General features: G+C 36.4%; 3 protein-coding genes across 3 annotated transcripts; 2 read left to right on the forward strand and 1 right to left on the reverse strand.

Moving 5' to 3' along the window:
• The first annotated feature begins 7 nt into the window (after positions 1–7).
• On the forward strand, positions 8–5,793 carry LOC129569194 (cell division cycle and apoptosis regulator protein 1-like). Its single transcript, XM_055447805.1, has 11 exons — positions 8–1,205; positions 1,279–1,401; positions 1,482–1,713; positions 1,794–2,068; positions 2,534–2,942; positions 3,399–3,507; positions 3,577–3,827; positions 3,894–4,648; positions 4,713–5,172; positions 5,241–5,344; positions 5,426–5,793. The coding sequence occupies exons 1-11, from the start codon at positions 490–492 to the stop codon at positions 5,637–5,639; spliced, it is 3,648 nt and encodes a 1,215-aa protein (XP_055303780.1). The 5' UTR covers positions 8–489; the 3' UTR covers positions 5,640–5,793.
• A 420-nt stretch (positions 5,794–6,213) lies between these two features.
• LOC129569201 (coiled-coil domain-containing protein 137) lies at positions 6,214–7,914 on the reverse strand. Its single transcript, XM_055447815.1, has 4 exons — positions 7,748–7,914; positions 7,497–7,657; positions 6,921–7,411; positions 6,214–6,844 (listed from the first exon to the last, which is right to left on the reverse strand). Exons 1-4 carry the CDS (start codon positions 7,822–7,824, stop codon positions 6,599–6,601), a joined length of 975 nt encoding a protein of 324 aa, XP_055303790.1. The 5' UTR covers positions 7,825–7,914; the 3' UTR covers positions 6,214–6,598.
• Positions 7,915–7,973: 59 nt separating this feature from the next.
• Positions 7,974–11,630, forward strand: LOC129569202 (uncharacterized). Its single transcript, XM_055447816.1, has 4 exons — positions 7,974–8,207; positions 9,274–9,448; positions 9,538–9,922; positions 10,039–11,630. Exons 2-4 carry the CDS (start codon positions 9,286–9,288, stop codon positions 10,124–10,126), a joined length of 636 nt encoding a protein of 211 aa, XP_055303791.1. The 5' UTR covers positions 7,974–8,207; positions 9,274–9,285; the 3' UTR covers positions 10,127–11,630.
• The last annotated feature ends 1,697 nt before the right edge of the window (positions 11,631–13,327 follow it).

Raw genomic sequence — 13,327 nt, forward strand, 5'->3', positions numbered from 1 at the left:
TGGGTGGCGGATCGTTTGCGTGACTGCGTGACAGTCGTGTACGTGATAAACACCGGCAATGTATAATTAAATATTCATTTATTTTAATATTTAATACAGATAAAATAAAACATTAGATCTCATCTTCAGAATATAAATGATATTTTTATTGTCTGCTTCAATGCATTCACATTATCCCAATTTTCCCCGACAGAATATTTCATGCAAGTCTATAACGTTTCATTTATGGCAACATTTTAACATTTTTGCTTGATACTGTCATTGAATGACATTTCCTGTGTTAGACACAGAGTTTTTTCTATACAAAAATACTATCGCCATTATAATGAACAAATTGTTGCAAACGGCAGCACTTTTCGAAGCTTCTTAATTAATGTTAAACATATCGCTAAATTGATTGGTATAGATTATTAAATTTTGCAACGAATCGAATATCGAATGGAATTTTGGTTGTGATTCAAGTTGAAGAGTGAATAAAAGTGATTGAATATGTCATTTGGTAGTTCGAATCCACCATGGCAGCGGAATACGCTGGGAAACAGTGGTCAACAAAATGCCATAGCCAATTTGCAGTCACAAATGATGAACACGAATTTTGTTGGTTTTCAAAGTTTAGCGATGTCAAATCAAGCGCAGCAGAACAATTTAACACTGATTCCACAGATCGGAGCTAACATCAACACACTGAACAACACAAATGCATTGTTTGCGAATCATCAACAAATTCAGTATCAAAATCGTCCGACGTTGAATCCAAATGCCTTTGGTCAGGTGCAAACGACACAACAAATCATTCATCATCAAACGCAATCCCAACCGAATCAGCCACAGACACATCAAAATAATGCCACCTCTCAAATGTGTAATAGTTCGGCATTCAAGTGGAATACGAATTTAGTTCAACAAGTGACCGCATCGAATCAAGGCCATAATATGAGCGTACGATCAAATGTAAATCAGTCACAATTACAACATCCAGTGCAGTCGTCACAACAGCAACAACAGCAGCAGCAGCAATCAACGCGAAACTTCAGTTCGTCACAGTCACAGAGTAGTTATGGCAATAGCTTTGAACGTGCATCGAATTCAGTGCGGAGCTCGACTCATTCGTCAAGACAATCATCGCCACCCGCCAGACGAGGCACACCGGAACGCAGCAGCCGACGCGAAGAAGACGAACGAAAGAGACGTAAAGAACGAGAACGGTCAGTTCTTTTTTTTTGTTGTTGATGAATTGAAAGAAAAGTAGATAAAAATTTGAGTTTTCTTTTCATACAGGGAACGTGAAAAGGAGCAAGAAAAGCGAGATGATCGCAGTCCAGTACGGAGAATATCTCCACGGCGTAGAACTAGACCGATTCCACGATACATGGTTCAAGTCCCGAAAATGACATTGAATGCGTATGTTTTGAAGAGTTATTCTTTCATTTAAATCTTGCGCACGGATTAGAGCATTTTTGACGTATTTCTTAACTTTATAGAACTGAGGCCGACATTCTCGAGATGCGTCGACGCTACAGCAACCTCTATGTCCCATCCGATTTCTTTTTCTCGCGTATTAGCTGGTCGGAATCATTTCCCTGTCATGCTCCATTCTCAATCAAAAAGCCGTCCGCTTTTCATATCTTTCACAAAAGTGTCGAAAATCCAAATGGTGCTGACAATGGAGCAGTATTTGAACCGCCTGATGCCGACGACACCTTTTCAGCCAAGGTAATTTCAAAATCATCTTCATTATATTCGATCAAGAACCGTAATCCAAATTAAATTATTCGACCAATCGAATCTTTCAGGTGATGCTAATGAGTGTCCCACCGATGAGTGAATTTTATCGCAAATGTTTTACAAATGCTGATGAAAAAGAGCGTGACGATTTATTACATCCATCGCGTTTAATCAGCTTCTTGGTTGGAGTATTGGGTAAAAATGAGACGATGCCAATTGGAGGTGCATGGTCACCATCGCTTGATGGTCCAAATCCGGACAAAAATCCGGAAGTTTTGATAAGGACAGCAATTCGTACATGTAAAGCATTGACTGGCATTGATTTGTCACCATGTACGCAGTGGTGAGTCACAATAGAAAGTTTTAAATTCGCCTAAATCATGGGCCTTAGAATATCCTCTTCCTGTTTATTGAAAATTCGAAATTTTACATTCAGGCACATTGATTTCATGTTTTCGCTATCTAAATCGACGGACTAAATTAGTGTGGCAATTATCGATATGTCTGACTAATTTTTCATGTAAATTTATTGCAATAACCTATATCTATATGAGATCCCATAGCGGTGGTAGGAAAATTACATTGCTCGATTCAAATAACTATTTATCTCTATGGTAGTTGTTAAGTGTCTCTTTTAAATCACAAAAAAAAAAAATGAACTGAAAATTTCATTGGAATTCGTTTTGTTTTAACACCATCACTGAATGTCATTGTCACCTCCTAGATGTGGATTTATGAAGCAAAAGCGTGATGGAAACACAAATGAAAATTCATCGTGAATCATATTTTTTTGTCATTTTCACATTAGGTACCGTTTTGTCGAACTGTATTACAGACGCGTTGAAAGCGTACGCAAAGGCCGAACAATTCCAGCACGTACACAAACAGTTGTTATTTTTTTGCCAGACGTTCGATCATGTTTGCCAACCAGACTGGAATGGGATGAACTTAATATAATATATAAAAACCATTTGGAAATGAAAAAGCAAGCAAGCATCGATGGCGAAGAACAATCAAAGTCATCCAAATCAACGGAATTGAGTGCTAACGATGGCAGTAATAATGCTGACGTTGAAATGACTGACGAATCGAACAAATTGGAACAAGAGTCTTCTCACAACGTTGGCGATGACGAATGTTTGGATAAAATTGCTGACTCAAGCGAAATAAAGGCTACAACGGATACCAAATCAACGGGCACAACAGCTATTTTAAAGGCATTGCTTAATAATACCATTTCTAATATCATATGAGACATATTTTTTTTTTGTTATAGTGCTTACAACCATCTAAAAATTGCATGCATCCGCCAAAGCTATAGAGACTTTCAATTCACACCACCAAATGGTTTCAATGAAATGCTCTTAATTTGGTTCATTATTTTATTAATAAGGTATCACAATCAATCCCTCCGAACACAAACATTTTACCCATTCAACTTCTCATAGACTTAGACACTTCCAGGCGTATTCACATGGAAAACCGCTCTGCTGGGAAAGAAGCACTTTGTTTAACATTCCGTGTCAATGTTTTTGCTCAAATATTTATTTCATTTTGTCAAATTTTTTTGATATTTTTCCTAAACTGGAAATAATATGTATATCGGGAGGACAACTACGTTTCATTTTAAATGAAAAAAATAAAATTAATATTCTTGTTTGTCTTTCCCATAGGTTGCGACATCGAAGAACGAACCGAAACATTTTTCGGATTTGGATGTGAAAACAATGAAAATCCAAGAATTGAGAGATCAGCTAGATGCCAGAGGTCTTTCGTCGAAAGGTAAGCTCATGACTCACTCAACATATGCATATGTTGTATACCTATACATTGTGTTGTCCCATTTCATAGGTTTAAAGCCACAACTGGTTGCCCGCCTCTCGAAGGCTTTGAAAGCGGAAGAAAGTGAATCGGTTTGTGCAGAAAATCAAAACCAGAGCAATATTGATGCTGCAGAAGCTCAAGTGGCCAGCAACAGCATCAATGAATTGCACGAATTTGCTTCAAGCGATAGCATGGACATTGATTTGGCTGACATTGTCGTCATAGACGAGTACGATTCAACGAAGAATGAGAGCAAGCACGAATCAAGCTCGAAAAGGGTAAAATTGTCAAACATTATTTCAAAGATTCTTATTTCTCAAAAAAAAAATCCATACATTTTCCAGAGTTCATCGAAAAAAGCTGATGAGCGTGAGAATCGTTGGCTGGAAAAGCGCTATCGCTTACCCGAAAATCCCCAAATCCTTTGCCATCCAGTTCAGCACACTTCAATCGATAAGTTTACATGTGAAGTGAGATCGCTTTCAATTTTGCTGGACTATCGTCCCGAAGACACGAAAAAATCATGCTTCGAAGTGTCATTGTTTGCCGAACTATTCAACGAAATGTTAATGCGTGATTTTGGCTTCAACATTTACAAGGTTCTGCATTCGATGCCCGAGCCAGAACAATCAGAGCATGAATCTAAAGAGCGTCGTGACAAGTCGGTCGATGATGAGCCGAAAGAGAAGCGACATCGAAAAGACAATGAGGTGTCAAGTGAGTCAAAATCATCGAAAAAGGACGATTCAAGCAGCACAACCAGTCACGAAAAATCGAAGACGTCAGAAACTGACAAGGAATCAAAGAGTAGCAAAGATGTTCGGTCCAAAGACAAGGAGAAAGAGAAGAGTAGCCGTGAACGTCGAACAAGCCGCAGAGAAGATGACAGTGATGATGAACGTTCGGTGGATGGCAAAAGACGCTTGGTCACAGTAGATCCTGATTTGCTGCTGTCATTCGTCTATTTCGATCAAACACATTGCGGCTACATATTTAGCAATCACTTGGAAGAACTCTTCTATTCACTGGGATTGCGTTTGTCACGATCGGATACGAAAAAGATAATCAACAAAGTTGCGCCACGATCACTGTTCTATAGGTACAATTACCCATTTTGTTACCGTCAACTGTTCAGTGTTTGATCACATTCTAATTTATTCCAGAAAACTGACTGATAAACCAAAAGATGAACCGCTACCGGCTATCCTATCAGAATCTATGGAAAATCTCGAAGAGCTTGGAAAGGGCAACACTTGTCTGCTGCCAATCTTTGGTAATCAAACAAGTGTTAAGAAGATAGAACAGGTTTCTAGTGAAGAAAATGCAAAAACTGAACCAACTAAAGCTGACAAAGTCAGTGAATCGAGTGAAAATGTGGGTGAGAGTCACATGGTGATGCATAAGGGTGCACTTATCGATGTGGAAAAACTGCTTCAACAATTGAATCGATCGGAGAAAGCGCGCGAAGAGACCGAACTTCGTTTGACCGAACTGACTAAAACACAAGCCGATCTACAGTCGAGCAGTTCTAAGGCCAAGGATAAAATCAAAGACTTGCAATCGGAGTTAAAGAGCTGCCATCGCAAAATTAACGATGCAGACATCAATTTGAGCAGTGCAAATGTAGGCCATATTTTGATTGCAAAAGATGAGAATGATTTTGATTACCGTACTTTTTTGATTACTTGCAGAAAAAATGCTCGGAGTACTATTCGATTTTATGTGGCATTCATGACAAAGTCAGTCCCATATTTATCAAAAGTGAACGAAATGCATCGAAAAAGGAGTCATCATCGTGAGTTATAATACTTCAATGCTAACAAACTATCAAATGCCGTTTATGTAATTTTGTTTCTTTTTTTTCGCACATGAATAGACGCGACAAGGATCGGCGTGATCGCGAAAAAGAGAAAGACAAGGAAAGAGAGAAGGAGAAGGAGAAGGAGAAGGAGAAAGAGAAAGATAAAAACAATGGTGCTTCATCGAACAAAGATAAGGAAGTGAAAGATTCGAAGGAGAAAGTGACCGAAACTAAATCGGACATCAAGCTGGAAAAACAAGAGAAACCGGATAAACAGGAAGAAACTTAAATATCATTGCAACACATGACATTAACACAGTGGTCATAGCTATCTTTATTCTATTCACAAAATGCTTTTACAATTGTACTCAAACAAGAATATTTTAATGGATCCCCACAGTCGTTTTGTTTACGCTAACAAATATATTTATTATGAATAATAATTTGCAATCGTTGGTATTTAATGTCTTTTGCACAGGCTAACAAATATACGCGCATCCATGCGTGTTACTCTTTTTCAGAGATTGCATATTTGCTGCTGAGTAGGCCTGAGCTGAGCTGAATTTGCTAACTCAGGCGCCTGGACGGGTATTTTAGCGCACTTACGGTGCAAAATTGTTGTGGATCGCTAGAATCCACCCAAATATAATTGATAAACAGCGTGGATTCCAGCGATCCACAACAATTTTGCACCGTAAGTGCGCTAAAATACCCGTCCAGGCGCCTGAGTTAGCAAATTCAGCTCAGCTCAGGCCTACTCAGCAGCAAATATGCAATCTCTGCTCTTTTTGGTGCGAAATCGTGGAAAAATAATTCGCACTTTTCTCTCAAAATAATTTTTTAATGCAAGAATTAAGCAAAAATTATTGTTTTAGTTTTATTAATTTTTCACAATTTTTGGAATATGTTGAATGAAAATGACTGAAATTACATTAATAACTAAAAAGAATTGTTTTTTTTTTCTTCATGAGAATTGAGCTCTTCGACATAAAAAAAAAACTTGCTTGTCATAAAGACTGTTGGTACTTGGTAACAGAGACACAATTGTCGAGTGATGAACTTTTCAGCATCAGAAATAGATGGAAATTGTATGTAACAAAATTCAAGCAATTCATCAAATTCCGCATTTTTGTTTTTCGAAACTGACAAGCGTCTTTTGACCGCAATATTTTATGTGGAATGAAACTCTTCGATTATTATTTTGTGAATAACTGTATTATGACATAAACATGGTAGGTATTTATATTATCATGTTTTATTTTGTGCTCGATTATTCTTCTTCAATTCCTTGTAGAGTTTGACGACGGTGTCTTGTTCGGATTCGATCATTTTTCGCATTGCCATCGACAGATCTTTGCGTTTGCCCTTCAATGAAACTTTCTTTGCCTTGGCAATACTGGTCTTCTGAGGGACGTTCTTTTCGGTCGGCGTTTCTTCTTCGGGTTTAGAATATTGATCTATCACTGAATGCAGCAGAAGTGACTTTCGGCCCGGCTATGAAAATAAAAATAAACACAATTTCCATATTAACGATCGTGAAAAAATCGTTTCTATCTTCAAAAATTCTTACCCGAGGAACTGTTTCAGCTTTTTTCGCCAAACGTGGAACGGTCAATTGAGGAGGTTCATTCACAACTTCGCCAAATTTAAACTCATCTTGTTTGAATTCTTTGATTTCTGTTGTTTTTGTTTGTGATTCTTTCTGTTTCTTCTCTTGAATCATTGCTTTGATCAATTTTTTACGTTCTTCTGGCGCAATAACGATGGTCGCTTTAGTCTTTCTACCTCCCTTTTTTGCATTGGCTGCATTTTGTTTGAGCCGTTCATCAATTTCATTAGCTGGTCGCTTCTTCAACTTTATTTCACCAGTTTTCTTATCTCGAATCACTTCAACGCCGTACTTTGCTTCGAATTTTGCTTCTTCAACCGACTCTTGAGTGATACGGTTGACACGTCTCATATAACTAGAATCTGATTCGTTGGGTTTTTGGTGGATATTATCAAACACCTTGTTAGTTCGGGCATCGGGACAATTCTTTTTACTCTTCTTCGTGTAGTTTTCTAAATATTGGTTAAAAGCATAGTGATTTTATTTTGGTTACAATTTCATCAATGTATTCCGAGATCGTTCCAAATGTAAATCTACCTGGTTTATCTTCATTGCCAGCAGCTGAACGTTTCGAGTTTTTCTTCTGTTGTGGTTGTTGTGTTTTGGCCGCTTCTTTCAATTTAATGAACCGAGCCAAACTGTGTGAAACCTTCTGATAATCACATCTCTCCGGTGGATTGTTTATTTTGTCTTTAACTCTAAACCGAACATTACCAAAAAAAAAAATATTCACCGTAATTATCACCAAATTCACCGTATTCATTCCTTCTTTTTGCAAAACCACTTACAATGCCTCTCTCTCTTGTTTCTGCTTAATCGGATCACGAACACCGAAATGTTTTCTAGCTGGTATTTTTCTCCCCATTTTACGGTCCAATCACATCCAAAATTCAATCAGTATTACAACAATCTATATGAGTTTACACGTGCAGCATTGACAGTTGTTTTGACAGTTCAATTTGCACGAGAGAACTGTCATTCGGTTGATGTGTGAGTGAGCGTGAGTATCAGTCGATGTATGCGATGAAATGTATTTGTTCGAGAAAAATGCATGAACCAAACATTGAGAACATCGCAATAAAGTTGGAAACCAAATAGTGACACTCGTTGTTTGGTCTCGATTGCGACACAGCATACACAAACGAATCAAAGAAGGGAAAAATTTCGCGACAAAAGAATTTAACAAGTAAATCTGAGCTAAAAGTGATCTAACCGAAAACCCAAAATATTGGGCGATTTGGATAAAAAGTGAGTTAAATAAAAACAAATTGGTGATTTTTTTCTCGCATTCTTGTGATGTACATATATATGTGTATATGAGTTGTCCCTTCACTTGTGCTTCGATACGTAATACTTCCATATGTTATGTGTATAAATCCGAAATGTTTTAATTGTTTTTATCGATCTTAATTGTTTTTCACACTTTAAAACTGATTTCCGGTGCATTCATATGAAAATCGATTATACAATTGTGCGAGATGATGATTCATACGAGTTTTTGTGTAGACAAAGAGTGAGGCAAACAATCTGTTGTTCGATTCACCAATTGAATGAGTCACATTGAGCTCAGCAACAGTATCGATTGTTGTATATGCCAATAAAGCAATACACTCATTGCATGTCGAAGTGATTCAAATTGGACGCCTTTTCGATCATACCATTGTGCCCGAAGATTATGGCATAGTAATAATTTTCACTGTGTATTGAATTACGCCATACACGGCAGGTAGTTGTGCGGCAGAATACCTAATGAAGTAGGAAGAGATAAAAAAAAGAGCAACATACAAAACAAAACGATGATGAAGAAAAGAGCAAAACGAACGCAGAATAAGAAAAGAAATGAACAACGACTTCTATTAAAGAGTGAATCATGTACAGCGTGAAGACGGAATTAAGTACATGAAGCACGCGCGGCAAGCACAGCCAAACATACATATACGAAACAAGTTTATATACCATGTTCGACTTATATGGCGATTCCTCGCCGTCCTGAATGCTTTATCCGTTCATTGATATCTGTTCTTATTTGTTGCTTCGGTATCGTTTTAAGTAGAAACATAAACGAAAAAAAAGTAGGATCGTTTTATGTTTTTTTATTGATTTTAATGAAACCCAGAAATGTGTATATGGGCTCGTTGCTTGGTGTAAGAATGCGACAACTCAGCATAAAATTGTGAATAAAAAAAGAAGCGACATGAATTGATTTAAATGTAGACGCGAATATTGGCGTGTGCTTTCTTCTCCGTAATTTAATTAGAGTTCATTCGGCTGATAATTTTATTTGTGTGTTTTTTTAAAAATTTGTTTTCAAAAGGGAAACATCAAAATGGCTATTGGAAGTTCAGTGTACCAGCCGACGACAGTGTCTTATGAACCGCGACCAGGGAGTTTGTTGAGCCAAACAACAGCCGTATCGCCGCTGCAGGTGTTACGTAAACCGTATGTTCAACTGATTTTGTTGATACTAGGAGTTCTTTCCATTACATTCGGTAAGTGCGACGCACAATGTCCAATTAGTATTCAGTGTTTGAATGAAGTCAACGAAGTTTAACACAAATGTGTACGACGTATTTTGTAGGCATTGTTTTGATAGTCAACGCGAGCGATGATTATGAACACGCCGAAGAACATCGTGGCGAGCAACCGATGGAAATGATTGAAACCGCCGAAGCTATTGATATTTCATTGATTGTGGGCGGTATCCTGTTGACACTGTTCGGTTTCGTATTAATTGCACTGTACATTAAAGTGGCCGAATGGCGAAGACATTGCATGTGCCCATGCGGGCTGTCGAAGAAACAAGGTTTGGCGCGACAACTTCAGAGCGGAACTGGTGGAACACAGTTGCCATTGAATCCATCCACAGATCCACTTGTATCGCATACACAGTATGCTCCCGTCTCCGAATTACCACGACCCGACGACGAAGAGTGTCGCACTTTGATGACAGACAACAAGGATTGGTATGTTTATAATTTTGAAATCAAAATTGAATTTAAAAATTGACCTAAACAAAAAAATTCTTTGTTCAAACTATCCCACCACTTTTATTAATTTCAAACACGCCTTTCAATTTCAGTCTCAGCAGCGCTGAAGAATCTGATCGAATGTTGGACCCAGATCCACGTATCGTACTTCGCCCACTCGGACACGTTGAAGACGCCTAAACTACTTGAATTCAACGCTTTTCAGTTCGTTTTTGCACAGCATGACAAATTCATACTACTTGATTGAGGCCCATGGCTTCGATCATCGTCTGAAATCTACTAAATTAATCACGTGAACACAACATAGTGTGTGTTTTTTAAATCGGCAGATTATTGTGTTAGTGCATTTTATGTGCAATAATCGAAAAAGACCATTGCGATATTTATCGGAATTTCGCAAAGACGAAACAAAAAAAAAAACAGTTACATCACTAGCTTATTTAAGGTTTTATTTTTGTTTTCTTCAAAATACACGTACTTATCATTTATAGTCAATAGGGCTCCAAGGACTTGCCGTGAACTTGGATTTTTTCTTACATTCGGCATATTAAGTTAATTTATTTGTCATAACAATTGCATTCATCACGCAAACTTCAAGAATTGTATACGTTTTTTGTGTTCTTCAAAACACATTCTGTCCAGCCCATCATCATTTTTGATAAATTATTTCTTTTTTTTTTATTGGAACAAAATCATATAATCTCACCTTGGAATCAATGCTTTCCGGGAGCCCATTAGAATCTCATGTAGCTACTTTTGATCAATCATTTGCCAAGTGTAGCATTTTCAAGGGAGTGTCAATCAAAATCGTGAACTTAGTTCACAATTTCACGCGCGATCTCCTTATGAAGAGATAAAGTTAGAAGAAAGACGAATATTTGATTGTATTTACACATGCTGAGAGCGACTTTTATCATTTTCATGTAGTTTATTTTCGGAATGTCATTGAAACTATTTCAATTTGGAAAATGTTTGGCAGGTCCATTGCGAATGGAATTTGGTAGATAGGAAAACAAAAAAAACGTGGCATTTGAGCAGAGTTACGTGATAGATTTAAGAAGATACTTTTATGTTTTTACATATTCATCAAAATTTGTCATCATATCTTCATTCATTTTGAATTATTGATTTAAATGACATTAAAATAAAATTTATACATGTTAATTTATATCTCGTTTTGGTTACATTCGGTACTTATGACTTGCTTATTCTAATGCAATCATTCCAGCTCGATACATTTGACATAGACATACTTTTATCGTACAACTTTCTCCATAGCAATAGCATTTTAAAAATGAAATCGAGTGATAACAAACAACAAATTGTTCTAGTTTCAATAAATACATTTGACAACTGATAACTAACTCTACTGCATCGAAATCTGGAATGGCAACGAAACGGAAAATTCAAAAACCCAAATGTACGAATGTACCATTTTTAATTCATACATTTCAGCCTTAAAACAAAACTGACACGAAGTGTTCTCCCAAAACGATACAGATGGCATCAATCAATATTTTGATCGGATGGACTCTGAATTTTGCTCAAAGAACGCATTTGTTTCACTTTTGCTTGAAGGCAACCATACGAGTTACTAATGATAATGTTTAAGCAAATGTGAATCTATGTTTAGATATGGAAAAGACTTCAATAAAGCAACTATTTTACCCGTCCGTAGAAAAAATATTATGTTTCTAAATATTTCTTTGGTTTCAATACTTGCTAAGTCAATTTTCGTGACAATATAACAAATATTTTCTGCAGAATTGTTGTTCATTTCATCAGGATCATTGGATAATGATTTGATTGTAACAGCCGGATGAACGCTAATGATCAACTTCATTGTTCGATGTTTACAACGTAGGTTTATTTAGTTTCATGTATCGAAATAACACAATTTTCCACGTTCGTTTCTTGTGTATCGAAATATTTGTTTTGACAACCACAGGTCCTGAACTAAATAAGGTGAGATTTTATTGAAAAGATTGCTCCAATTAAGAAAACATTGTGTAATTTTAAATTACCTATTGAAATGAAATAAATCAAGCAAATAACAGGAATCAATTTTTCAAACGTGTCGCTCTCCGCCTGGAAATCTAGCTTCATGAACTCCAGAGAGGACATCTTTGTTTCTGTCCATATTGTGTACACCATTCGTCCACCAAACGTGATTATTGAACCACATAGGACACACATGCCAGATGTGAAACCGTAGTGAATAACATCGGATGTATAATTGGATATTCTTTTCGTATTTGAAATTTCTGGTCCGTTTCTCATGGAATACGCTGTAAGTTGTAAATAAATTTTCCAATTTAAAGTGCACAAGTTTATGTTTTTAAAACACATACCAGCTGAAAGTAAAAGCGATTGAATTAAATTTAAAAATATCATGTCAATTACTGAATCTGCAGTTAACAAAAACCAAACCGTCCCATTTAAGAATGTGATGCAGATGGTAAGAATCAGTGTTCCAGCATTTCCAATGACTTTTATTTGCCAATCTTCAGTCTGAAAGAAATCAAATATTTCTAATGTTCTTTCTTCACTTTTAACCGTTTTATATTTACTTACTTTCTGAAGTGCAAAGTTAATTAGCACCAAGTGACGAACAATATTAAAAAAATGGTAGAAAATTGCAACAAGGAGCCATACTACATCCAAAGTAAAGGTTGGAACATTGTTTATTCGGTTCGATAATAAAGGATATGTCCAAAGAGTTGACAGACAGGAAAATGTTTCGAAAAATAAAAACATCACAACATGCTCGCATATATTCATCCAGTGAGATTTCAAAATTGCTTTCAAAAATGCCAATGAACCTGTAAGAACACATCATAATTATTTTAAATGCAAGTTTAAATGTCTTCTACTCATACCTGAAAAATTATCTAATGAAAGATACGTCATTGCTGTTTTTATAGAAGCTACTCCGAATTCTATTAATGTTTCAGATGAACGCTAATGTTTTTTACAAAAAGTATACAATTTACTATTTTATGTTCGCTATGCCTGTGCTGTTTACACATGTGGCTATGACAACAATAAACAAAACGATACAATAGAATTTTGGACAGATAAACATTCCTTTGGGAATGCGCTGTTTTGCTCCTGCCCGATTCGAAATTTCCATCACACCGCTTAACCATTCTGGTTCAATTTACTTTGTAGTATCCAAAGTAAATCGGTTTGAGTTTGAAGAGAAATAAACTATGGCTGTATGAAAACTAATTGAAGCATGTTCATTTTTTGTTCTATTTTCATTACAGAAATTCTTTTAGCAACAATTTCTATATTTGTAAACAAAAGAAAAAAAAAATTGAAAATTTTCTTGTAAGTAAAACGAGAGAGATTTCAAAATAGCATAAAGAAAAAAGAAAA

Source organism: Sitodiplosis mosellana, unplaced genomic scaffold (genome assembly GCF_009176505.1).
Source record: "Sitodiplosis mosellana isolate CC-2019 unplaced genomic scaffold, AAFC_SMos_1.0 Smas_scaffold_30, whole genome shotgun sequence".
In the NCBI taxonomy this organism is placed as follows: domain Eukaryota; kingdom Metazoa; phylum Arthropoda; class Insecta; order Diptera; family Cecidomyiidae; genus Sitodiplosis; species Sitodiplosis mosellana.